At 37.7% G+C, this 27,145-nt stretch overlaps 2 protein-coding genes and 1 long non-coding RNA gene across 3 annotated transcripts; 2 read left to right on the plus strand and 1 right to left on the minus strand.

The window, feature by feature from the left end:
- The first annotated feature begins 16,548 nt into the window (after nt 1-16,548).
- On the plus strand, nt 16,549-18,126 carry LOC110942726. The gene is made up of 3 exons (XM_022184492.1): nt 16,549-16,879; nt 16,933-17,097; nt 17,513-18,126. The coding sequence occupies exons 1-3, from the start codon at nt 16,549-16,551 to the stop codon at nt 18,124-18,126; spliced, it is 1,110 nt and encodes a 369-aa protein (XP_022040184.1).
- An 863-nt stretch (nt 18,127-18,989) lies between these two features.
- LOC110938592 lies at nt 18,990-19,486 on the minus strand. Its single transcript, XR_002591515.2, has 3 exons — nt 19,402-19,486; nt 19,255-19,275; nt 18,990-19,051 (listed from the first exon to the last, which is right to left on the minus strand). It is a non-coding gene; the product is annotated as an uncharacterized LOC110938592 (long non-coding RNA).
- Nucleotides 19,487-25,412: 5,926 nt separating this feature from the next.
- LOC110940046 lies at nt 25,413-26,889 on the plus strand. Its single transcript, XM_022181602.2, has one exon. The coding sequence runs from the start codon at nt 25,534-25,536 to the stop codon at nt 26,671-26,673; it is 1,140 nt and encodes a 379-aa protein (XP_022037294.1). The 5' UTR covers nt 25,413-25,533; the 3' UTR covers nt 26,674-26,889.
- Nucleotides 26,890-27,145: the final 256 nt, after the last annotated feature.

A 27,145-nucleotide genomic window follows, 5' to 3' on the forward strand; every position in this document is an offset into this window, starting at 1 on the left:
ATATCTGCCACGGATCTGAAGGTAGCAGGCCTAGAAGCCTTCATGCTAGCTTTTATTTTTGGGGCCAAACCCCCAATGAAACGCGTGATCCGTTTGGGTTCCGGTGTTACAAGGTACGGAACCAATCTCGACAGAGTGTTGAAACTTGTGAGATATGCCTGGCAATCCAGGTTCTTCATGACCAACGATATGAAATCAGACTCTATCTTCTAACCTCGTGTTGAGGGCAGTAATTTTCTTTAATGAGAGCGATAAATTCCTCTCATGACATGCTATACAAAACAGCCTTCCCAGAGGCTTGAACCAATGATCTCCACAATGCTAGGGCTTCACCTTTGAACAACTGTGATACAAATTTTACCACATCTCTCTCAGCACAACCACTTATGTCCACGACAGTGTCCATTTCGTCTAACCAGGTCATACAATCCACCGCACCTTTTTCCCCTGTAAAATCTCGGGGTTTGCAGGAAACAAAGTATTTATACATGCAACCCCTGGCGCGAGGTGCATCATCGGCCACTTTCTTCTTAGGATGGACACTATTCTCATTCGATGAGTGCCGATCGTCGTCCTTCTTAGGTTTAGACGGGGTCGAGGGTGGTTTGCTGTGAGATTTAGAATGTGTTCTTGGCTTCGAGTGTGGTGTAGATAAGGTTCTGCTTCGAGACTCGCTGTATTCTTCATATTGCCGATCTAAGGTCGTCTTCACAGTGTTGTCTACCAAAGCTTTCAATTCAGCGCCCGTTATATTAGTTTGGGCGTTATCGTTGTCATCCTCCTTTGAATGACTATTAACTTCATTTGGGTCAGCCATTGAGATCTTGATCTGCTACAAAGAATATGACAGAATTTTATTTAGGAGTTTATTATGGAATCGTCTTTTAGGGCAATTCATTAACCATGGTAAATATAGACCATATCTGGTTAATTTGTTACTCACCTTCATTTAGGCTTTGAATATAACTTATCCTAATTACAAACAGTATTATTAGTGGCACAAAAGCCTAGTCACAAGAACGTTTTATAATATAAGCCAGGATTTCAGAGAATCAAGGCATGAAGGTTTGAACCATAGTTCTTTTACCTTTTCTGACAGGGAGTCATAGACTACAACTGTCTGTTGTCTTATATGACAATAAGTATGGCCCGTAGGCACTACATCACTAATGGATGATTTAACCCATGATTTATAAATCATTAGTTTAGGTCTTGGAATCCTCTGAAGGATTCTTATATAAGAATGACGCGTGTGATTTTAATGAATCACATCCGCCAAGAATGTTAACATGTTCACAGAGGTTAACAGGAATATGAACCTTTTACTCAGGTCTCACCATCTTGGCCGGGTCTCATAATGACACCAGGCTAGGTCTCACCATTAAGATTCTTTATTTAGGCAGACTTAATTAAAAGGAATGATTTTTAATTTATCTCATTTAATAATGTATTAAAATGACAAAAATGAAATTTATAAGCTTAACATTCCATTAATCATAATAATGATTACACCCTGCCCTAAACGGGACTTTTAATAGATAATTACCTACTCAGAGGTTTACAGGAAACAAGTCCACCCAGAGACCAAATACAAGGATAGATGTCCGCACAGGGACAAAAAGATAAGTCCACGCAGGGACTGAAAGGCAATTGTCCACGCAGGGACTAAGCATAAAAAAAATGCCCACGCAGGGACTAAAACAAATAGATGTCCACATAGGGACTTGATTTAAAATAGGAAATACAATAGAACACATAAAGACTAATGATCTTGCTTCTTCTTCCCCTTTAGCAGGTTTGCTAGGCCTTTAAGGAATCCACGATTGTTCTTACGTTCTTGCTCAAAGTCTCGTTCTACCCTATTTAAACGGTGAAGGATTTCTCCCTGCTCTGGTGGGGAAAAATGTGGCTGATGCGTTACTTGCTGAGCCGGAGTTCTAGTAGGAGCTGGATACCCATGAGCTGCGTATCCTAATCCCCAAGGATCCCCATAAGGTCTGTCGGGATGGAGGGCGTTGTAATTGGCCGCTACCACGTATGGGTCGGCATCCGCATAATTATAGTTGTAGTGCGTGTGAGCTGGCTGCTCAAACGGGTTGTACGCTATGGAACCGGCGTACGCAGGTATAGGGTTATCATACCCAAATGGTGGTGGAGGTGGTGCAACTGGTGCAGAATTCACCTCTGCAGGGTGGCTCGAAGGTTCACCTAATTGCGGTTCTTCAGGCAACGGCGGATAATGACTTGCACTCGAGTGGCGAGGGGTGCTAAAGTGGAATTCCCCTCCTCAGGTGGACATCCGCGCGCCTGATCTCCTACGCCTTGGCGGATCTGGAGGTGCTTGTTGAACTGGTGGCGGTGGAGGCGGTGGCGTAACTGCCACGAAACGCAAATCCTCGGAAGGATCCCGCTGCTGTTGCTCATGAGGCGAGAAGTGGTGAGAAGGTGTGAAGTACCAATCACACTGGTTAAACCTCGCCTGGTAACTGTCGGGACCTTGATAGGGTGTCCCATGAAAGGATGACCCATCAGAGATCTCGATAGGGTGGTTGGGAGTACCTCGTGCAGGTTCTATGGGATCCGTGTCCTCGTCCATATCTACCGCATTATCTTCAGAGAAATGGTCTTCGGGTCCTAAAGGGTTATAACCTATTGGTTCTTGGACAAAATCAGCCGGGTTGAACTGGCCTTGGAAGAAAGGAGTAGGATCGCCAAAGGAACGGTGCGAAACAGATCGCTGGAGAGGTATAAATGAAGGTTGAGGGTTACTGGGCTCCTTCTCCGAATTTGGTCCAAAAGAGTGACGGTATGAAGGTGTCGAACTGTGTGAGGTGGACCGTCTTGCAGGCTCAAAGAGGTTCCTCCTACGCCTCTGAGGTTCTTCACTCCTTGTGTTGGAAGGAGCTCGCATATGTGAAGGTCCGGCCTCGTGATCATTGTGAGTAGTGATCGGCCCTTTGCCTCTTCCTCCTCTTCTAATTGCTGGTGGCATATTTCCTGCTTAACAATTTTTTTTTAAAATCATAATAAACAATAAAAGACAAACTAGAATGATAATTCGAATTTGTCCTATGTTCTTGTCGAGACTCAAGTATGTGCAATTGTGTCATTGAGATTAAACACATAAGGATAGTGTTTAATTCACTCAACGTTGGCTCTGATACCAACCTGTCACACCCTGATTTCCACGTGTTTCACCGGTGGGCCCGGTGGGGGATTACCGTGACGTAGTTGGCAAAAATATAGTCAAACCACAATATATAAATGCACAGCGGAAGCATAAAGATAGATTATATTTCAACCATCGATTGTAATATCCAAGTATCATGAATAGTCGAAATAAATCCACAGGGGATCAAAATAAAAATATAAATATTGTTCAACAGATATGGCATCCCAAGCTTGCGAAACTCTAACGATGCTTAAGGAGTGGCCAGCCTATTTCGTACAGAACCTGCATTTAATCTTTTTGGGGAAAATACGTCAGTTTACACTGGTAAATACATTCAACCGACACTTTTGTAAAATGTTTAATAAAATTGATATGAATGCACAAGGCACAAACTCTTTATAACTTGGGATAATTTATCAATTAAATCTTGTAAAAGAATTACATGTTCACTACACAGGTTTCCTAAGTTAACATGCTCTAAAGAGGTTGTGATATCAGTAGGATACCTTCAATAATGCCCGTAACGAGTTTAAATCCAATATACGCCCCGAAGGGGTATTTCGGTCTTTTTAAAGATTATAAAAGAGATTTCTGAGTTCTACAGGGAATCTGAGTTTTCCGAACAGTTTATAAAGTCCAAAATACTCTATTTATTATTTAAAATTAGTAGCAATTGGAATCGGGTCAAAATACCATGTAGAACTCAAGTTATGTCCGAAAAGGGTATATTCGGTAATTACCGAATCGATGCCATAACCGCAGGTTATGTGCAGGTTAAAAATAATTAAAAAATTTTAAAAATCTCAAAATATTACTTTACATCAGTATATAAAAGGTTTGGTGTCGAAATTTGGGTTTAGATAGACTTTATGCTAATTGCGCCGTTTAATTACTAAAGTTTCCGTAATTGCGTCATTTAGCATAACTCCTATTCTAGACCTCAGATTGACGTGAAATTTTAGGGACATGCTTAGAAATCAGTAACTAAGGTTATTGTCCTTTCACATGTCCAAAATTCTCGTTTTAAAGTAGAAAGGGCGTTATGGTCAACTTTTAAGCATTTAACGGAAATGTGCAAAAGACTCGGACAAACGATGAACCGGTCACAGAGGGTTATACCATCATGTAAACTGGTCCTAAGAGAGTTCTAAGGCATATCTAAATCATACCATAACGGGTCATAACTGAAGTCAAAGCAAAAGTCAAAGCTTTGCGACTTTCGGTTCCGAACCGGGTCGAAATAGTAAATGGTCGGATCAAACAAGCTTAGACTAGTTAATATACTTATTATCATGTTATATGAGTGTTAAAACAGGTTACACGCCATCTACATTACTGATTATGCATAAAATCGTAATTTAGCAATCTGTTGACTTTTTCTAAGCAAGTTTGACTCGACATTCGGACTAGTTAAAGTGGGAATCAGAGGGTGCCCTTTTAGGGGTTTAATGCCCACATGATTACCAACATATAACTGCCTTTGATTCGACAAATCACTGGACCATTTGTGATTTATCGTCAAGTCAATCGTTAATTACGGCGGATTGACTTTTAGGCTATATCTAAGCAAAACTTAACCAAGGAAGGGTGGAGCATACGTACAGGTGTCTAATACAAGATTAGGAAGGCTTAGGAATGGCACTTGTGCTCCAGAAAAGCTCCAGGAATGCAGAAGTGATGAGTGAACACAATGTGCAACTCATTGGCCTTTTATAGTGAATTTAATCCATTGAGATCATGACAACTAGGTCTATGGGGTGATCCAGATCATTTACAAGTGTTTCCTAGTGTCTAGGAAAGGTTAGGGGTCGCCCATGTTGCTGAAAATATCTTGGTAAGTCGGTTAAACTGTTATAACAGCCAACAGCCAACTTTCTGTCGCTGGGCGTTCCTTACGGACCGTAAGGCAGGGCCCTTGCGGTCCGTAAGCCTTTGACAGAGAAAATGTTTTACCCTTTCGCACCTTACGGACCGTAAGGCAGGACCCTTGCGGTACGTAAGCTCTTGTCAGAGGCAAAAAAAATAACCTTTCATGATTTGAATGGACAACTTGTAACGCATGTTTTCTGGTTTAATTTTTCAGCACAATGCCTTTAACCCATGCTTGGACAGTTATCTACTCTATCATGCAGAATCATTGGCTTGCATAAGGATAAAATTCTCTATGAATGATTTATTGAGCATTATATTCATAGGATCCAAATTAGCAAACTTGGACATCCTTTATTATTAGTAATTATCGAATTAAGGTATAATAGATGTTTGTTAATCATGTTAGGGTCTTGGGATCTATAATGAAGTCGTTCAGAGGTATAAATTAACATGTCGACATGTTCAAAAATCCTACCACACATCTTTAATTAGATCCGGGTTTACAATACTTTTGTCGTAGGTGACATGTGTCGTTTATTTATTGGACACGAAATTTCGAGGTGTTACATTTAGCTTCAAAATAGTTTTTAGGTTCACAACTCTTATTAAGCATAGAAGCAAAACACATACTTTCAGAATCAAGATTAGCATAATTCAATACTTTTTCAAGACCATATTTGATTGTACCATCAACAACAAAGTCATTAAGCTTAGATGGAAATTTTACATTTCTAGAAGATTTCCTTAAAACACTGCTAGGTTGCCCTATATTCTCTCCCTCAGAATTGCTAATGTTTTCCTCAACTTCTAAATCCGGCTCAACCCTACCAGTTTCTAACTCAACATTACTTGGTTGCTGTACATCAGCCGTTCCTAAAGTATTGTTAGAGTCATTTATAGGGTGCTGAGACTGATTTAGGACTGTAGGATTTATGCTTGTGCTATCATCATTGGGAGTGGAGTCGGATTTGGAGTTTTGGGTGTCATTTTGATCAAATAAGTCAAAAAAATTCAAAGTATTAACTTCAGAATCCGGATCAAGAGAGGTTTTCTTTTCTTTAAACGGAAAGACAGATTCATAAAATCTGACATCCCTAGAATAGAATATAACTCTTTGGTCTAGACTCCATAGTTTATACCCTTTTTTCTCATTAGAATCCAACTAGAACACATTTTTCAGCATGACTATTAAACTTGTCAGAATTGTTTAAAACAGTGCTAAAACAAAGACACCCAACAATCCTCAGCTGACTCATCATAGGAGCAAAGCCAAACACAAGTTCATAAGGAGACCTACCATTTAAGACAGACGACGGAGTCCTGTTAATCAAATAGGTAGCAGTTAGGATACACTCAAACCAGAATTTAAGAAGGAAACCAGCTTGGAACAGTAAGGCTCTAGCAACATTTAAAAGGTGCCTATGTTTCCTTTCAACTATCCCATTTTGTTGTGGGGTATGAACACACGAGTTTTGATGTATGATACCATTATTATAGAAAAAATCTTTCATTTGTTTGTTTATAAACTCAGTACCATTATCACTTCTGAACACTTTAATGTGTTTACTGAATTGGGTTTTAAGTATGTTGAAGAACCCTTTTATAGTGTAAAAAACTTCATCTTTGTTTTTCATAAGATATACCCAAACAGCTCGTGTGTAATCATCAACCACTGTGATGAAGTATCTAGAGCCATCCCTACTTTGAACCTTATATGGACCCCATACATCAAGGTGTACAAGATCTCCCAAAGATTTAGACTTATGATCACTTAAAGGAAATGGTTCCCTATGTTGTTTTGCCCTATGACATGTTTCACAAGGTTCAAGTTTAACATCCTTTTTAATATCTAGTTTGTCTTTTAAAACATGCAACACAGGTTCAGCAGGGTGACCTAATCTAGCATGCCAAAGATTAACATCAACACTAGCATTACACACCTTGTGAGACAAAGATGAACTACCACAGAAATATAGACCATCAAGTTGTCTACCAGTCACCAGGACTTTCTTTGTTTGAGAATCCTGAATATAACAATTATGTTCATCAAAGGAAACAGTCAGATTGCAATCTTTCGCAAGTTTATGAACGGAAACAAGATTGACACAATAATCAGTAATAACAAAGACATCATATAAGATGACCTTATCACTTAGTTTAACATCACCAATTTTAGTTACTAGGGCACTTGTCCCATTGGGATGTTTAACTTTGATGTTATATTCTGTAACATCCATTTCATTATGAGATTAGAATCATCCGTAATCATGTGTTGATTTGCCCCTGAATCAATTATCCACCCAGCCTTTTTCCCTTTATTTCCGAAGTTTGAAAAACAATAAGCAGGTTTAAAATCACATGTCGGTTTAGTATTGTCAGCATAACTGTTAAAGCAAACATAATTAGACCTACCAGCAAAATTGCTGCCTTGAGTTTCACTTCTGGACTTGTCATTTAACAGGCTAAGTAATTGAGTAATCTGTTCATTAGTTAAACCATTCACAGTAGACGATGAAGCAGTTTCAGAAGCATCAATAACCACATTATTACTAACCCTGCTTCCCTTGTTACCACTAGTTTTAGATTTCATCCAAGAAGGGTAACCAACCAGTTCATAACATCTCTCGACAGTATATCCAGTCTTGTTACAATGTGAGCATTCAAGATTTGGGTTAGGGGGTCTAACATTTTTCTTTTTTGAATCAAATGATTAACCAGTTTTAACAGCAAAACCAACAGGATTACTAGATATTTTTCTAAAAAGGTGTTTGAATTTCTGTGAGATTCTTCTCTGGAAACAACAGAGAAGGCTTCCTTCACAGAGGGAAGAACTTCCCTGGTTAACAGAGAAGTTCTTACAGACTGGTAAACACTGTCAAGACCCATTAAGAACTGCATCAATTTAATCAAGTGATTGAAATCATTAAATTTTTTAGATGCATCACAAGTACACGTAGGAAGAGATAGAATTTGATCTAATTGTTTCCATATGCAATTAAGTTTATGATAATACTCAGAGACAGGCATACCATTTTGAGAAAATGAATTAATTTTTTGATACAAATTAAAGACCACCGACCCATCAACCTTATCATACGTTTCCTTTAGCTCTTTCCATGCAACAGAAGCAAGTTTAGAATAAATATGACCCAAGTATAATTCCTTAGACACTGAATTCAAAATCCATGTAAAAACAATAGAATTACAACGATCCCACTGTTTTCCTAACACTTCATCAGCAGTAGATCTAACACAAGAACCATCAATAAACCCTAATTTATTTTTAACTTGTAAGGCCAGGTTCATAGCATTAGCCCAAACATTGTAATTATCAGTGCCTTTAAGTTTTATATTAACAATGGTCAAATTAGCCGAGTCACTAGGATGAAGGTATAGCGGGTCACCAGCATCTATTTTACTAACTAGAGTGCCACTAGGAGATGTTATAACAGAGTTATCATCACCAGACATATTGATAACACAGACAAAAAAACAGTTACCTAAAAACAGGCAAAGCAAGAACAGATAGTGCAAATAAAAAAAACACAAGGTTCATCACTCAAAGGTGCCTCCGCAGACGATATTCAGGGAGCTTTGACACACAGACTAAACAAATGCAACAGATAAGCAAATAAGACTTGATCAAGTGCCGGCCCGACTAGTCCGGTAAACAGTGGATGCCTAGACACACTGACTCAGTGATGCGGGAAACAGAAAATAAATAAATAAATAAAGGACAGAGATAGAACAATCTCACAGCGGGTGCGAATAACTGCACTGAATCAGACCTGTAACCTTCACTTAGGGTTACAAGAATCTGATCAGATGATGAACAAAGCGTTCTGTTGGTTTACCCTAAATAGAGACCAACGAGAACCCCTTCACAGCACAGTAAAGCCCTCAATAATAGGGTTCAGATTCTTCAAGAGACCAAAACGGCAGTGACCTTCAGCAACCACCGACAACCGGAAGATGAACAACACCAAAAACAGAATCGGCAGTGACCTCCAATCTGCCAAACCAGAACAGAATGGAACCCTAGATCGCAGCGGATAGCGGTATACGAAATCCAAGAGCACCTAGTGCTCTGATACCATGTCAAGAACAAGATATCACAAACACACAGCTTTTATTAAGGCACCAGTCGGCACGATTAACTTCAAACGAGACAGAAGAGACCAGCAATGTTACCGGTTTAAGCAAACAGCTCAGATCAAGAACAGATCTGATATAATATAGAGATCAAAACGAGAACTCTAAAATAGATGAACAGATGCTTGAACAGAACCGAAGTAGAAGGTTCTAGGGAGAGAGAAGCCTGTGATTACTGGCTGTTGTTGTTGTTGATGATGATCCCCAAAAGCCAGCGACCTCTTTAAATAATGGAAGGGCTTTAGCCCTAAGAGAGACAGCAGCGGCCCAAGAGACAAAAGCAGCCCAAGAAGCCCATCAATACCAACGGAAACATGAGACAAAAAGGAAAGGAGAAAAGTTAAATATGGACCATATTGAATTGAATATAATGCCCAAAATTATATTTCAACAAATTATCTCTATAAATTTCTTTTCTAAGCGTAAGAATTTTACATACATCTATCCACTTATGCTTCAGACCAGACTTAAACTCGTAATATTTGGTCATTAGACTTTCATGTAGTTACATGAATCATGAAACCAAAACATAATAGTACTCATGACCTATGAAATTAACACCTTTTATGATTTAAGTGTTACTTTTTTTAAACATTTTAGAACAAGCTTTTGATTGATTTATGCAATGTTTACTTTCAGTTAACATAATATAGTTTATCTTATAAGAGCATTCACAATCGAGCCATTTGTTGGTGGTTTTAAAGAGACTAGAGAGAAAGTGATATGGAGGAGAGATGTGTGATTATGTATATGACTAAAAATGGATGTAGATGAATTCCTCCATACGTAGTGGGGGGTTATATAGCGCCATATTGGGCTATAACGCTCCTTGGCGCCCCAGAACCCCAAATGCGTTATGGGGGGGGGGGGTTATGTGGTCAATCGTGATATCTATAACGGGAAGAAGGGGGTCATTATTTTTGTTTCTCTCACACACATGTATATACATACATATATATCTATAATATCTCTCTCTCACACACACATATATACACATACATATTATATAACCCCCAGTGTTGTAAAAATCGCGAGTAGTTGGCGACTAGTCGACGATTAATCGTTAGTCGGCCAGTAACTGAGTAATTTTTCATTAATCAGTCCATTAATCGTTAGTCGGGCTTAGTCGGACCCAGTCGGCCCTAGTCGGCCAGCAAAAAATCGTCGATTCCGGCAAAAAACCTGTATATTCCGGCCAAAACCTCTAAATTCCGGTCAGTTTCCAACCAAACCGTGTGAATTCAACAATTAATCTTGTACACTCAAAAAATGAGTTAAGTAAGAGTTAAAACCTAGCTATTTAAAATATTTACCTATAAAAATGTATATATGTATATATAAAACTGAAATTACATATAAAAACCCGATCCCGATTAATCCCGAGTAGTGGCTAGTCCCCACCTCACCGACTGACTAGCGAGTTTTCCAACCTTGATAACCTCCATTTCCATTACACACTCAAGTTATATAACTCTCTTCTCTTACATAATTTGCCACTTGTCACATAACCCCTTATGGGGCTTGACCACTACACTTGGACTTATGTGAGTGTGATATAGGATTGAGGTAAGAGAAAATGGATATTTGATGGGAATTTTTTTTGTTTGTGAGTGTGATATAGGAGAAAGAAAAGAGAAGATGGATATTTGATGGGTTTTTTTTGTTTGTGAGAGGGTAAGAGAGAAATTTATGGGCGGGTGCCATGTGGCTCCTTAAAAACATCTTCAAAATGATATTATTGTGGATGCTCTAATAAATTGATCGTATAATAAAGTTTATGTTATAAGAAATTGACCGTGTGTCTTTCAGAAGATTTGAAGTACAAAATCAAAATTAAGAGTAAGGAAAATGATTATCAACCCCATGGTGTTGGTGGCGGAACCCACATCCACTTGAACACATCGAACCATCAACCAATCACCATATGACACCTCCTCTACCTGATTTACACTCGCCGGAACCCGCATTCACTTGCGCGGCGGTGTACTCGTGAATCCGCCCCTTGCGCCATCTTCCACCTAATGGCTGCTTACGCACACCCACACTTTACCATATAGGGGTGTTCAAATCCGGATATCCGAAATTTTCGGATACTAGATTTCACTATCCGAATCCGTATCCAAAATTCGGATATCCGAAAATTCAGATATCCGATCGGATAGTGAATCGGATATCCGAAAATCCAACTTTTTATTTAATTTTTAATTTTTATTATTTTTTCATATTTGGAACTGGATATTTCGGATATTTCCGGATATTTTTCGGATATTTCGGATATTTTCGGATATTTTGGATATTTTCGGATATTCGGAAATCCGAAAAAAATAAAAATTAAATTCTCGGATATTTCGGATATCCAAAATATCCGAAAAATTTAAAATCACTATCCGAATCCGAATCTGAAAAATTCGGATATCCGAATTTCGGATATCCAAAATTTCGGATATCCAAATTTTTGGATATTTCGGATTCGGATATCGGATATTTCGGATCGGATTTTCGGATACGGATATTTTTAACACCCCTATTACCATATAAGTGGCATCTACCATCAAACCTTACCCACCCACTGCTATCCGAGATGCATGCCGGGCAAATGGTACCCAAGTGGTGTCCTTTGTACGGTCACAACTCTAGAACTACAAAATTAAGCTAAACTTGATATCAATTGGGCAAATAGGGAGAGTCTTAATAGGTTTCCTTGTGATAAATGTTAAGTAATGTTTACATAAAAATAAGTATCCATAAATAACAGACCTCTTGATAGGTTTCCTTATGATAAATGTTAAGTAATGTTTACATAAAAATAAGTATCCAAAAATAACCCAACTAATACAACTTACTACATCCATCTAAATAAGACATTGAGAACTTTGAACTTAATCTGAAGTGGTGGGTTCAATCGGTAAAACGATTAGAATTAAGGTGTTGCTCCCCTTAAAGTTAAGGATTCATGTCCCGTCGAAAACAGATTTGGTGTAATTTAAACCATTCAAAAAAATAAATAAAAAATTAACTAGTGTCAAAACAACCAAATAGCAAGAAGAAACCTAGTGGTAGGAGACTTGGGTTTTCCAATGGAGACTCAAGTTCAATTCTCACTTGTGTCATATTACGGTGGATATAGGCAATGAAAGATTTGGACTAGGCCTTGTGTGAGATTGTCAGTTCGATTCCCGAGCCTAATCGGGTTTTCGTCCCACCATGTGCTACGCCAAAGAGTTATGCTCTTGTGGTGGCACAACGACTGTTATGTGGCAGCCAGCAGTATGATTTCCCGGAGGAACGGCCAAAAAAGCCAAACTTTGAAGCTAGTGTGGGCCTGATTAAGACAATATAGCCTGACCAAAGTAGAGCAATACGAGGCTCTCTCATTTGGAGAGTATGATAACCTTATACATGAAGTTCAACGTTAAAAAAAAGCCAACATAAAAAGAAATATAGTTTGATAAAACTCATACGAATCAACATCATAAAGGCTCAACACAAATTAACCTAAAGATCATGATCCAGTTGCGACCTTTTGGTTTAGATTATAGGTGATAATCATTACCCTATGTCATGTTGTCCTTGGAACCTAACGTGCATGAATAAACAAAGCAAGAATGTGAATAACACTTGGTTGGACCTGGTCTCCACCCGGGCCAAACGCTATGAATCTCGCTAGAAATTGGAAACCGGTGGTTGAGACTTTCAAGAAACGACTCTCCTTATGGAAAGCCAACACGTTGTCGTATGGTGGGCGCCTCATACTAATCAAGTCGGTCCTCAATTCCCTTCCAACGTATTATTTTTCGTTGTTTCGGGCCCCATTGCAAGTCATTAAAGAGTTGGAACATTTACGTAGAGAATTTCTTTGGGGGGCGACCCCGGATAATAAAAAAACCACTTGGGTCGCGTGGAATGATATCATGGCTCCTAAGGAGTTTGGTGGTATTGGGATTAGGTCGCTTAGAGAAACAAACGTCGCCATGCTAGGGAAATGGTGGTGGCATTTTAAAGTGGAAAAACAGTATTTGGAGGAAAGTTATTTGGAGCATTCATCACACCGCAAGGTCGTGGAGTGGCATTCCAGCAAAAATGTCCCTACCGGGTCCGTGGAAGTAAGTAGCTCGTATAGCGCAGGATGTATTAGATTGGGGAGTCAATTTGGAGAGGGTTTTTCGGGGTGTGCTGGGGAATGGCCAAGAGATTATGTTCTGGAAAGATTGTTGGTTGGATCACGTACCTTTATGTGCTCAGTTTCCGATTTTATTTAATCTAGAACGAAAAAAGATGGCGACTGTGGCGGAACGAATTGTTTGGAATAATGGTAATTGTGAATGGAAGTTTGTTTGGATGAGGGCCTTGGATACCGTGGCTGAGACCGAGGAATTGAGGAGGCTCACAACCTGCCTTCACTCGGTTGTTTTGGCGGATAGAGAGGATTCATGGATGTGGATGCTGCAGTCGTCGGGCTCTTTCAATGTTAAGAGCTTGAGAGTGCACCTTCAAGCACGGTATGGCTATTAGGCAAATACGGACTTCTGGTGGAATAATTGGATCCCGCTGAAGGTAAATTTTCTAGCTTGGCGATCGGTCAGGAACCGTTTACCAACAAGAATGGCTTTAGCGCAGCGGAGTATTCACGTGCCAGACACTAACTGCGAATTATGCGGTGATTATGCGGAAACTTTAGATCACTTATTTGCAGCATGTTCATTCTCACATCAGGTTTGGGATGGTATCTTGGGTGGTGTCGCATAAGATCCTATTTCTTTTTTGGGACAAAAGATATCTTAGATCTGACAAATCATTTGCGCGGAACAACTAGGTGGAAAAAACTAATTAATTTGATTCTGCAAACAACTTTATGGGGGATCTGGAGGCATCGAAATGAAAGGGTTTTTAATAATAAGAGGCCTAGGATTGAAGGGGTTATTGAGGAGGTTAAGGTACTGTCGTTTTTGTGGGCACGGAATCGAGCTAAAGTGCCTTCTCTCACGTGGGATAGATGGGCTTCTTTTGATGTTTCATGTATGGTGAATTGATGCCTGTCTTTTTTATGTTGGTGTATATAATTTCTGGCTAACGTTTTGGTTAGCCACATTTATATAATAATCGAATTTGTTGGCCATTCAAAAAAAAAAAACACTTGGTTGGCAGTTAAACACGGGATAGATAATAACTAATGACAATAGCAATAGATAGTAGAGGCAATACAATAAAAAAAACATGAACATCATTAAGTACAAATATATGAGATAGTCCGATGAACTACTTATATATCTTTTGATTAATAATCTAATATTAATATAACGAAAATTACATAAGAATGGTAGGTAAACAGACGACTAGCTGCGCCGCAACACCCTTTTGAATAACAAATCGAATTATACCGAAACCAAAACCCTGGTTCCTCGACGTCGAGAAATTGCTATGCACGACCTTCTGCACAATGTCCAGGAAACCGACAGCTTCTGGAGCAAAGAAACCAAAAATATTAAAGATAGGGGACGAAGACATGTTTTATATCCAGCCATTGTAAACACAAAAGTAAAGCGCCTATCTAGCAAAAGATCGTTTAACAGCTCAGACCATCCATGAGTAAAAACACAGCTATCAGACAATCCATCTAGTAAAAGATCGTTTAGTTGCTGCACCACCTTTGAATGTTTTGCCATAAAATTGCCTCCAGTATTCATCAGCCATGACCTAAAAAGTGATGAGAATTTAAATTAAAAAAAGACACACAATAAAAAAAGGATATTCAACTAACTGATGGTATAATGTATACTACTTACAATTACGTCAGCATCAACTATCATTTTGGAGATAAAAGAGTTATCGTGAACACATGATTTAAAGATTGAAACAAAGCATGAGTATGGTCCGAAAGCCTGGAACAAAAGATAGTCAATTTGTTTAAACCAGTATCCCGAACAACTTCGGTGAATCCGTCACCAAGCACAGGGCCCAAACCAGTCTTTTTTAATCTTATAATCCATAACTTGTCACCATCAACAATCTTAACAGATTCACTGTATGGTGGTTGCTCTCCCCACATTTATGTAGCAAAGTCATTTGGTATTTCCCATATGTAAAAAAAAAACACATATAAGTATAAACATACCACAAAAATTGGATCATCATCATCAATTAGCTTTAAGAATGAAGAACTATTGTTAGTGGGATCCATATCTGCAATTTAAATATCAACGGTTTCAAAAACGTAACAACATTTTATTTATAGAAATAAAATCAAAATACCGAAAAACCATATCACATCAAAAATAAAGGGGTTTATGAGGGGTTTTAAGTACACTTTTTTGGCTGGTAAAGGGGTTGATCATAAGATGAGCAAGATAGATAGGATTTTGGTTTGCAACGGTTTTTTCAATAGATAGCCGTCAGCATGTTTAAGGGCATTACCTAGAGCGCTTTCGGACCATTGTCCCCTGCTTTTAAATGTGGTTGATACTAATTTCGGGCCAAAACCTTTTAGATGGTTTAACTCGTGGCTTAGCAGGAAAGATTGTGAACAGGTTGTGACGGATACGTTAACTGATATTGTTGTTCAAGGTAAGCCAGATGAAGTTTTGAACGCTCAGTTTAGGATATTGAGAAATCGTCTTAAAGAGTGGTGGAAGGAAGTCATTAAAAAGGAAGGGGAACAGATGATCAAATATAAGGAAGAAATGGAAGAATTAGAAAGGGTTTTGGAGAGTAGGGATTTAGAGGAGGAGGAAGTATGGGTCTTAGAAGAATGTCGTAAAGGGGTTGGGTTTTTAAATCTTTGCCAAAATAGAGATTTAAAACAAAAATCTAGAGTGAGGTGGGCGATAGATGGTGATGAGAACTCGGCTTTCTTTCATGGGATTGTTAATGGGAGAAAGGCGTCTAACTCGATCCCGGGGCTTATGGTTGAAGGGGTTTGGATTTCGAAACCGTCTTTGGTTAAAAAGACAGTGTTCGGCCACTTTAGAAGACATTTTGCAGAAGTTAAGAAGGTTAGGCCTGCAGTTAGATGTGATAATATGAAGCGCCTTTCAGTGGAGGATGGTGATAATCTGATTCGGGGGTTTTCCAAAGAGGAGATTAAGGAAGCGGTTTTTGATTGTGGTTCCGACAGAGCCCCGGGTCCGGACGGTTTCAATTTCAGATTTGTGAAGTTTTTTTGGAGCCGGTTAGAAGAGGATTTCATTAAGTTATTTGATCATTTTCATGAGCATGGGGTGTTTAGTAGAGGGTGTAGCTCATCTTTTATTACTTTGATTCCCTAATCTAAAATTCCGGTGGGTTTGTCAGATTATAGACCCATTACCTTAGTGGGGATTATTAGTAAAGTCATTTCCAAGGTCCTTGCTAGTCGTATGAAGGGCATTTTGGAAAAGACTATTTCGGGGACTCAGTCAGCATTCCTCAAGGGGAGATTTATTTTAGATGGTCCGCTTTTGATCAATGAGACTATTGGATGGTTGAAAAACATGGGAAAGAGGGCGTTTTTATTGAAGTTGGATTTTGAAAAGGCGTATGATAATGTGAACTGGGGTTTTTTATTGTCTTCTTTGGATAATATGGGATTTCCGGGTAGATGGTGTTCTTGGGTCAAGGGTATTCTTGAATCGGCCCATTCGGCGGTTTTGGTTAACGGGTCCCCCACGTTTGAGTTCCAATGTGAAAAGGGGTTCGACAGGGTGACCCGTTATCTCCCTTTCTTTTCTTGGTTGTCATGGAGGTGCTTCATTATTTTATAGATAAAGCGGTTGGATTGGGAGAATTTAAAGGTGTTGATATAGGGAGCGGGGATAAGACGATATCCCACCTGTTCTATGCGGACGATGCATTGATCGTTGGAGAATGGTCTAAGAGTAATGTGGATCAGGTTGCCAGAATTCTTCGTGTTTTTCATATGTGTTCAGGTTTGAAAATTAATTTACATAAATCCTATATTTATGGTATTGGTGTGATTGATACGGAGGTGGAGAGCTTGGCAACTCTTCTTGGGTGTAGGGTGGGTTCTTTGCCTTTTGATTATTTGGGGATTCGGGTCGGGGCCAATATGAACCGGGTTTGCCATTGGAATACGGTCCTTGAAACCATTCAATACAGGCTTTCTTCTTGGAAGGCGAAGACTTTATCTATGGGGGGTAGGTTGACTCTTATAAAGTCGGTTCTTTCGAGTTTACCAATTTACTATCTATCCCTCTATAAGGCTCCAGTACTTGTATTGGAACAAATGGATAGATTTATGAGGAATTTTTTGTGGGCCGGCTCGGATGATATAAAAAAGTTTCATTGGGTTGCTTGGGATGACATTACTAAACCAAAAAGAAGGAGGGTTGGGTATTTCAAGGATGGTGGATGTTAATTTGGCGCTTCTAGCTAAATGGGCTTGGAGATTTTCTTTAGAGGTAAATTCTAAATGGAGAGGCATCATTGAAGCGATACATGGTGGTAGGGGCCTGTGGAGCTTTCTCCCGGTCAAGAGATCTATTCCGGGTTGCTGGAAGTCTATCGTTAATGTATTGGATAAAGTCCGTCTCCCGGATAAATCTTTGCATCAAATGATTAAAGGGACGGTTGGGGTTGGGAATGGGACTGTTGTTCGTTATTGGTTTGATATTTGGATTGGCGATGTGACCTTGAAGAACAGATGGCCTTGCTTATATAGTTTAGATCGAAACAAAGGGTGTAGGGTCATGGACCGGTTTAAACCGAATGGGGTAGGGCTGCTGTTTGCAGGTAATTGGAGGAGACAGCCTACATCAGTTGAAGAATTATCGGAGATGCAGGATCTGGTGCGTCTCTTACACGGGTTTAAACTTGCCGATAGAGAAGACAGGTGGGTGTGGAATGATGGGGCTAAGGGTCCTTTCTCGGTGGCCGATTGTAAAAGAATTTTAAAAACTAATGTTTCAGCGGTTAATGGGAAGCTTGGGTCCCGTTAAAAATCAATCTTCTTTCGTGGCGGGCCGGTAGGTATAAACTGCCTACTCGGGTGGCGTTGATACGACGAAGAGTCAACATTCCAGATTCGCTATGTCCTTTTTGCAGCCTGTGTGACGAAGACGTTAATCACTTGATGGTTGGGTGTGGTCTCGCATACGGCATGTGGAGTTCGATATGCAAGTGGTGTAAGTTAGACCCATTCTTTGCTTATGATTATGATGATGTGTTAAAGTTATATAAAAATGTGCATGTTGGCAAGTGGCGGAAAAAGATCGTTAGAGGCATTGTAATGACTACGACTTGGGCTATTTGGAACGCTAGGAATGAGAAGATATTTCGAAACAAAGGTATCAAAGTGGCGGATGTCGTGGCTGAGGTGAAGTCCAAGACTTTTTTATGGCTAAAGTATAGGTCGAAATATAAAGACATTGTTTGGAATGATTGGGCTTCCTATCCGTTGTACATGTGTATTTAGTTTTGGCGGTTCTCGGTTTTGAGAGCTTGCCGTTTTTTAATGAAAGTTAATGTTAAAAAAAATATCAAAAATAAAGAAAATAAGGAATTTATTACCGAGATAAGAAATAATTAAAGAATTTAGCCTAGTTTTCCTTTCATTTCCTTTCTTTCCTTCCTTAAATGAAACTCGGGAACGCAACATGTTTTATTTTCCTTTCTTTTCCTTCCTTAAATGAAACTCTGAAACACAAAATATTTTTACTTTCTTTTGTTTTCTTTCCTTTCCTTCCGTTAGTAAACTCTGGAACACAGTGTTAGATTTGAAAAAGAAACGGAACATATCGATAAATCCATAAACCATACCGATCAAAAAAACACGAAACAAAAACAAAAATTAACTAACCTGGATTGATTCACAAAGCATCCCAGTCCGATAGTGACATAAAATTTACGGTTCATCATGAAAAACTAAATAAAAAATAAATCAGTTACTATCATACTGAAAGAACAAATACAAAAAATCCATCATACTATTCAAATCGGATAATTTACATGATCATCCACAAAACACTATGATACTATTTATTTTGCAAAACAAAAGAAACAAAATATCATCAAATCTTGCGATTAAACATACACACTACATAAAGCATCATCTCGGATTAACATACCTACAATCAATGTTCACAGATCTACAAAAAGAAAAAAAAGAACAATAACGAACTTAGTATCAATCGAATGTGTTTGTAAAAAAATCAACATATGTATAATCGAACAACACAAAGAAACAATATTTAGCTTCGATTTGCTATATTTACCTTTGATTTTGATCAAATCTTGTATAACCAGTGAGACCTTGAAGGATTGTAGAAGAAAGAGAAGACCGGAAGAGAGAAAATTGAGATGTCGGTAGGTGAGATGCAAAGAACAATAATTGAGACCTAATTTATTGGATCCAAATAAGGTAAGTGGGTGTGTTTGGAAACTGAATTATCTGACCCGAAAGAATACGGATCCCGCGTCCAATTGTGAGACAAATTGTGAATTTAGAATTTTAGAATCCATTCCCTCCCAAACTCACAATACACCTCCACCATAGGTTGCCAAATCATCAAAAAGCTCCACCATCACATGCCACATGGCTCAAATCCATCACATCTATTCTATACTATATAATAAAAGAAACCTGTTTTAAGACATTTGTTATTCTCTCATTTAATTGATTAAAATTATTAATAATACTAAAAATAATAATATTTAATCTAAATTAATACAAACTAGATGCTTTACGTATATATAATTTAATAACCATTTTAGCTCCATGGATAATTTTAACAGATTTCATCAATTTTTATTAAAATTCTTATTATTAATAATATTAATTTAATCAAATCTAAAATCTAATATAATACATTTTTTTATTATCAATAATATTTAATCAAATCTAATAAGAATTCATACGAATTCCAAAGTTGATATTAACTTTCAAATAATTAAAAAAAATCCGCCTAACATCACAAATGTTTCTGTTAAATTCGATTAATTAATTTGTTCAATAATCACTATTATCTTTATCATTCAGTACGGTTAACCGATTTATCATAATACAACCTCCCACCTATTCAATTATATGATTTACAATCTTATATTAACTAAATAAATAAAGATTAATATTCAATCTTATCCTACTTTAAATATAAAAAAATCCGTTAGTTTTTTTAAATATATTTTTTTTAATTATTTGGTATATAAAATCATATTTATTCAACCCATGTAATACACGGGGGTTTTTAAAAATATAGCTTTTTTTAGGAAAATTGGTTTTTAATAAACCAACCTTTGCCCCATTGGTAAATAATAATCCTACCTACGTAATTGGTATACAATAATCCTACCTATCAACATATTGGTACTCAATGAACTTTCGTTAATTTTTTTTAACTGCAGTTAGTTTTTAAGTTTTATTTACTACACAAACAGTCCCTATATTTGTAAACTATATAACTTTGAAGTTCATAAATAAATTTAATTACACCCCCCTCTTGATAACAGATCGGCAGCCGCATGGGAGCCGGCACCGGTTAACAGGCCGGCGGCGGTTGTCCAACCGACGACACCCCCCTCCCTCCTTCTCGGTTCTCGGTAACCCACACTCCGGTGTCGTCTATATCCGGTAACCACAACATCCACAGCCAAACACCCCTTCGACTCAAGATGAGAAAAGAAACGGAGTTAGTCGTCAAGGTAAGGAAATCACTCCCATCTTGATGATATGTCTCCACTTATTGTTACAAGGGGTATAAATAAAATTATGTGAAATCATGTATGTGAATAATGTATAAATGTATGACAAAGTATTTGTACGATATATGAGTAAAAGTGAAATTTCAAAAATAATTCGAATTCGAAAAGAGGGAATAGGTGAGACTTGGTCATAATGTTTGTTTAAGAAAATTGTTTTCATGAAATTGATCACATAGTATAATGCGTCACATAGCATAAAGAGTTCAATTTGATTTTGCATAGCATAAAAGGTTAAGACGTCTCATATAGCATAGTCATGAGTTTCACATAGCATAACATGAATAAATGAAAGCATCGTAATTTAGTTTGTTCATGAGGGATTATTATTGTTTGTGATTGCGATAACGTGCGAAATGATTAAAACAAAATTTGAAATGAACGAACGTTCAAGTATAAAATCACATATAAATTGAGATACATAAAAGAGAGGCTCAATAAAACATTGGATTGTTTCGGGTAGAGAAACGTCGACTATTCCAAAGTGGGTCGAAAGTTCTTTCGAATTAGAGATATTGTGCTTTGGCCTATAAGTAAGATACTCTCGTCGAGAAGCGATTAACGGTATCTTACCCTTCCGGTTACTACACATCTCTAAATGATTGAAACATTGGGGACTTTGGTGAGAATAAAAATCGAGGAATGGGACTTAATCGACGAGATGCGGGTTTCACCCCTAACTTGACGATTTCGTACCCTAAATGTGGTTGGTACTCGTTGATCAAAAATAAAATTTTGACACTTTGACGAGGGTCCACTAGAGTTGAAATGGAAATTACCATTAAGTTGTGGATATCACTCCTAGCTTAATGGTGAAATTTCGTGCAAAAATAGTTTAAGGTAGAATGAGAGTCGTTTACCAAATTGTGGGTTTCACGCCTATTTTGGTAAATTCTTCTCGTTGATGTTACAAGAGTATAAAAATAGCATAAGTGTATTCGTGTTAGCCTTAGGAAAGGCATATAAATTTAATCAAAAGTATAGCTAGGAAGCATGCATGGTAGAGTACAAAAGTTTTAAACAACAAATAAGAGGCAAAAATTCCTAGAACTATAGATTAGGGCAAAAGCATGGCAATTTTTCCTAATTCCCTATAGTTATGGCTCTGATACCAATCTGTCACACCCCAACCGATGGCGGAAACATCGGGATGAGACGAAGTGTGTATAGATTGCAAGAGACGTCATAACACTATGTGACAATATGTAATTAAATTCAAATTTCATTGCAATACTAAATGTCATACAAGATTCAAAAAGAAATAACAACATTGTTTCATAACATAACATAACAATAAAAGATAGATTAATCTAGGTGTGTATCTAGTCCACCCTAAATCTTGTTTCGTCTTGAATATCATCTCAATAATTAACCTGCAACATGTATTAAAATAGAGTTCAATGCAAAAGCAAAGGTGAGTATACAAGTTTGACTACATAGCATAATAGAATAAAAACTCATATCCAACATGTTACATAGTGAATAAAATTACTAGCAATGCAATTTTGGCGTACTATATGATCAAACCCATGAATACAACGCATAAAATAGCCTAATCCCAATAGTTTAGCGGGGTGGTAATGTTTAACTTAACAATACCCAATAGAATAGCGGGCAGGGCGTTAATCCTATAGCGCTATAATTGTTAAGGTGGGCTAGCAAAGTTAATGAGCATATAACGTTCCAAATCGTTCATAGAGCATACAAGCATAGCAAATATTCACAATAGTTTCATGTCACGTTCATAGATAGAGTATGTTTTGTTTAAGCATAAGAGTTGTTTTGAATAGGTATACATGTTGCATCCCAAAATGTAAAGGGGAAAAAGGGATCGAGTATACTCACGGTTTACAAGTCTTGACTTGGAGATCCGAGAATAAGCTTGGTGGATGATTTAGCTTAGAGCACCTAGTCCTTCTACACGAGGAAACGTAGGTGTGTGAGTTTGGCGTTTACAGAAGATTTAGAATATGGAATAACTTAGCATAAAGAAAATATATGTGTATAAAAATAGTCATCTTTTAAACCTTATAACCATCATATGACACTAGGTAACCAATATGTTTATTTAATGTTTTTCATGGGTAGTTTACCCATTAGAATCATATTAAGGTTTAGGTCTTGGATGATGTTCTACTTCTTTAACATGTAAACATAAGTTTAACATCAAAGGTTCGAATGAGTACGTGCTTATACTTAGGTACATATTATTTAGGTCCGATATTTCAAGTAGGAGGTAGAAGAATAAATCTCCGTTTAGGCACCTCTAGTTACAAGGATGTCATGTATGGGGTAGGAAGACTAAGCTTCCATTTAGGCCCCCCTTTGATGTTCACCACTTCACTTGATGTAAAGACAACCAAGGAGGGTCACGAACTAAGGTTTATACAAGTATGTAAAATAAACTAAACTAATAGAAATCATCAAATCATGTGAGGATTGTATGTTTGGACAACCCAAGTTATTCCATAATCACTCATGCATCAAAGTCTAAGTTTGACATGACTTGTGGGTTAAAACCCTAAACAAAACACCAAGTTTATGAGGTTTAATCCTCTGATTTTTAAGTGTCTCAACCTTGTTTTTAAGCTTAACCAACCACGAGAAGTGTTGTAAGCATTAGGACATAGGTGTGAGATGAGTAGGCTCAAGTTTGATAAGAAATAACAAGTTGTTGATTAATAATAAACAAAACAGAAAGTTTCAGTCCATTATAGGGCAAATCCAAGCATGATTCTTCCAAGGAAAAACCAAGGATTCAAACCCAAGGACATAACAAAGCAATAGGAAGAAGAACCAAGTGATTTGGTTGAGAAATGAGCAAGTTACACTCACTTTTGTGAAGATACAAGAATCTGTCCAAAACTCAGATTTACTGCAGATTTGAGAGTAATTTTGTGAAGATTAGAGAGTTGTGAAAGTGTAAAATGGGTTGGAGAAGGTGGGTATTTATAATGGAAGAGTTTAGAGTTGATTGGAGGTGATTAGAGGTGGATTAAAGGTGATTGGGTGAGTTGGATTAATGGGATTTCGTGCACAACAGCTCAAGAAACACACATTCTGCCGAAACAGGGGCCTAGCGTGACGCGAGGGGGCTTGGCGTCACGCGGCGCCCTAGTTCCGACAAGTTTCATTTTTCTGCACTTTGGCCCCTGAAGTTTAGGTTTGATCCTTTTTTATGCATTTTTGATAGTTTAGGGACTTGTTTTGATATAAGAGCATAGTATAAAGTGAAATCAAGTACGACGATCAAAATCAAAGTATCATTAAGCGTATAAATGTCATAACCAAGTATCGTTCTCGTTCAAAACTCGTTCAATGCATAAGTTTAGTTTAATTACAAGTTTAGCACATAGTTTCCAAGTATAACGTTCAAGCACAAATTGATTCACTAATCGAACATACGAGCATGATTAGAGTGCGTACAACAATAATGTAACAAAATACAAGTTTCATTAATGATCCAAGTCTCGGTTTGACAATGATTACAAGGAAAGAACGATTACAAGAATACAAGGTTTCCAAAAATAGAATTTCAAGCAACGGTTTCTAAATAGGGAAATTTTGAAAACGCAGGGCGTTACATATGATGGGGATTTGTCAAGGTTGAAGATGATGAACGATTATGGTGCTGGAGAGTGATGGCAGAAGCGGTGGCCGTCGGAGATGTTGGCCGATGACAGTGACGCAGGACCCGGATTCACGTAAGCGGGTCAGATTTCAGTTTCAGTTTCATCTCAGATGCCAGTTCGAGTTCCGGGTCAGATTCAACGGGTATCGGGTCAAGACAAGTCTACGGGTCAGCTTGGTTCGAGTTTTTCAGCGGGTTTTCGGGTTTAGTTCGAGTTTTAGAATTACAGGGACTGTTTGTGTAATAAATACAACTACAGGGACTGTTTGTGTAATAAATAAAACTTAAAAACTAACTTCAGTTAAAAAAAATTAACAGAAGTTCATTGAGTACCAACATGTTGATAGGTAGGATTATTGTATACCAATTTCGTAGGTAGGATTATTATTTACCAATGGGACAAAGGTTGGTTTATTAAAAACCAATTTTCCCTTTTTTTATTATTTGGTAAACAATGTTACATTTATTCAACCTGTGTAATACAATGGTTTTAAAGATATAATTTTTTTATTATTTGGTATATAATATTACATTTATTCAACCCGTACAATACATATGGTTCTTATAAATATAACTTATTTTATTATTTAATATATAAAATTACATTTCTTCAACCCGTGCAATAAAGAAGGCTTTTAAAAAGATAATGTTTTATTATTTGGTATATAAATTCATTTATTCAACCCGTGTAATATACGGGATTATAACATAGTTTTATATATATAAATAGATATCTAAGAAAAAAAGTTAACCCCTTATATTTTTCCTACATAGTATTGATCTTATTTTTTTCTTCACGCATTTGTTGTCAAAAAAACTTACAACTCATTTTGGGCTTTTTGGCCCATGGGGTCAAAACCCAATAACACATAATATGTTGTCAACTGATATAGAATCTTTAGGGCATATGAGCAAAGTCTCAATCTTGTAGTTTCCTTCATCGTTCACACCAAAAGGTTATCTAATGATCGATTTCAAGTAAAACCTCGGTGTTCCAATTCCTACACATCTCACAACAATGGTATCACCCATCGTAGTCTCCTTAGGCGCAAACCCCTCCGTATTATCCCCAAAAATCAGCGAAATTTCATTGAGGCATTTCAACAAACACCTGGTGGGCAACTTATCTACTCGTAACACCTTCCAAACAACTCCACATCCTCCGTTATCTATCGCTACAAATCTTCACCCATCAAGGTCCCACTTCGTTCAACCAATCAGAAGCTCGTATTCAAGCACTGTACTCAACAATTTTGATAATTTCTCCATCGATGCACTGAAAAAGTCCCTTGTGGACTTAAACCCAATTAGGGTTTTGAAATGGGTGATTTTAGGGTCTTTTGCAGTTGGGTTATTGAAATGGGGGGTTAGTACTTTATTAAGCCCTTTCTTTTGGATGTATTTTAGCTGGACTTGGGTGTTTTGGCCATGGTACATTGCAATTGGTCTTGCTATATATGGTGTTTATGGTTTTAGCAAACATATAAAGGGTGAAGCTAGTGTAACTGAGCAGCTTGCTATTGTAACTTCTGTATTCACATGGCTTACACTAGTCCCACCTGGTTATGCTAACGGGTTCCTTGAAGGTTGGCCCTTTGTGTTCTTTTTCGTGTATCATTATTTCTTTTTCCTGAATGTTAGCATCCGTAAACGCTTGTACGGCGATTATTATCTGCGCGAACATGATCCGAAGTGGGACGTTACGACTCCGGTCTGGCACCGTGTTTTGTTCTGTGTGGGAGTTACGGTCGGGCACTGGTTTGCAGCGTTCGAAGCGCCGCAGCTTCATTTAGTTTCAGGCGGTTGGAGGAATTTGGGGATTTGGGGGTTGATAATGTCAACGGTGTTTTTGCAATATTATTCTACGTTGTATCTTGCGAAGTACTCCGAAAAAGTGGTGGTACCTACTGCAGTTGTGCAGTTCGGGCCTTATCGATGGGTTAGGCACCCGATATATGCGTCTACCGGGCTTCTGTTTTTGAGTTACTTTATTGCACTCCAGGCACCACTGAGCTCGCTTTTTATTATCGCGGTTTGCTTGATGTATTATGATCAGAAGGCGAAATTGGAAGAGGGTTTAATGGTGGGCACATTTGGAAACGGGTACATGGAATATATGGAGAAAGTGAGGTACAAGTTTATCCCTTTTGTTTATTAAGATGTTCTACATGTACACTGAATTGTTAGGCGCAAACAGTTGTATCAAATGGTTTTTGATCTCTTTGTGAAACGGTAAATGGTAAAAGTAGAAAAGAGTGGACTTTTGTTTAAGTAGAAAGTAAGTGCAATAGGTATGGATTTCATGCTACTAACTAGCATATGTATGAGCTTTAAAGTTTGAAATTACATGTTGTTTCTTTTCATTTATGTTTAACTTGGTATTGTCTTGAAACCTTTTTCTTGATTGATATTATTGGTGGGATAGAATCCTGTGTGTTACACGCGGTGAATAAAAGAAATATTAAATGCTTAGTGATTTATCTCGTTATCATCATAGAAAAAATAACTTTATGAAGTTTATGTGTATTTATAGCAACATTTAGAAATAATAATCTTTCTATATCATTTTGAACAACAATTCTTAGATTTTCTAGGATATTACATGATTTAACCCCCAGAACCTTTTGGTT

This window comes from Helianthus annuus, chromosome 5 (assembly GCF_002127325.2).
Source record: "Helianthus annuus cultivar XRQ/B chromosome 5, HanXRQr2.0-SUNRISE, whole genome shotgun sequence".
Taxonomy (NCBI): Eukaryota; Viridiplantae; Streptophyta; class Magnoliopsida; order Asterales; family Asteraceae; genus Helianthus; species Helianthus annuus.

Excerpts from the sequence above, each read along its gene's own strand:
- LOC110942726 (XM_022184492.1), top strand. The coding sequence starts at position 16,549 with ATGAAGGGCATTTTGGAAAAGACTATTTCGGGGACTCAGTCAGCATTC. Across the intron at positions 16,880-16,932 it reads GGGGTTCGACAGGGTGACCC|ATAAAGCGGTTGGATTGGGA; the intron begins GTTATCTCCCTT and ends ATTATTTTATAG. Across the intron at positions 17,098-17,512 it reads TGTTTTTCATATGTGTTCAG|GAGGGTTGGGTATTTCAAGG; the intron begins GTTTGAAAATTA and ends ACCAAAAAGAAG.
- LOC110940046 (XM_022181602.2), top strand. The coding sequence starts at position 25,534 with ATGGTATCACCCATCGTAGTCTCCTTAGGCGCAAACCCCTCCGTATTA.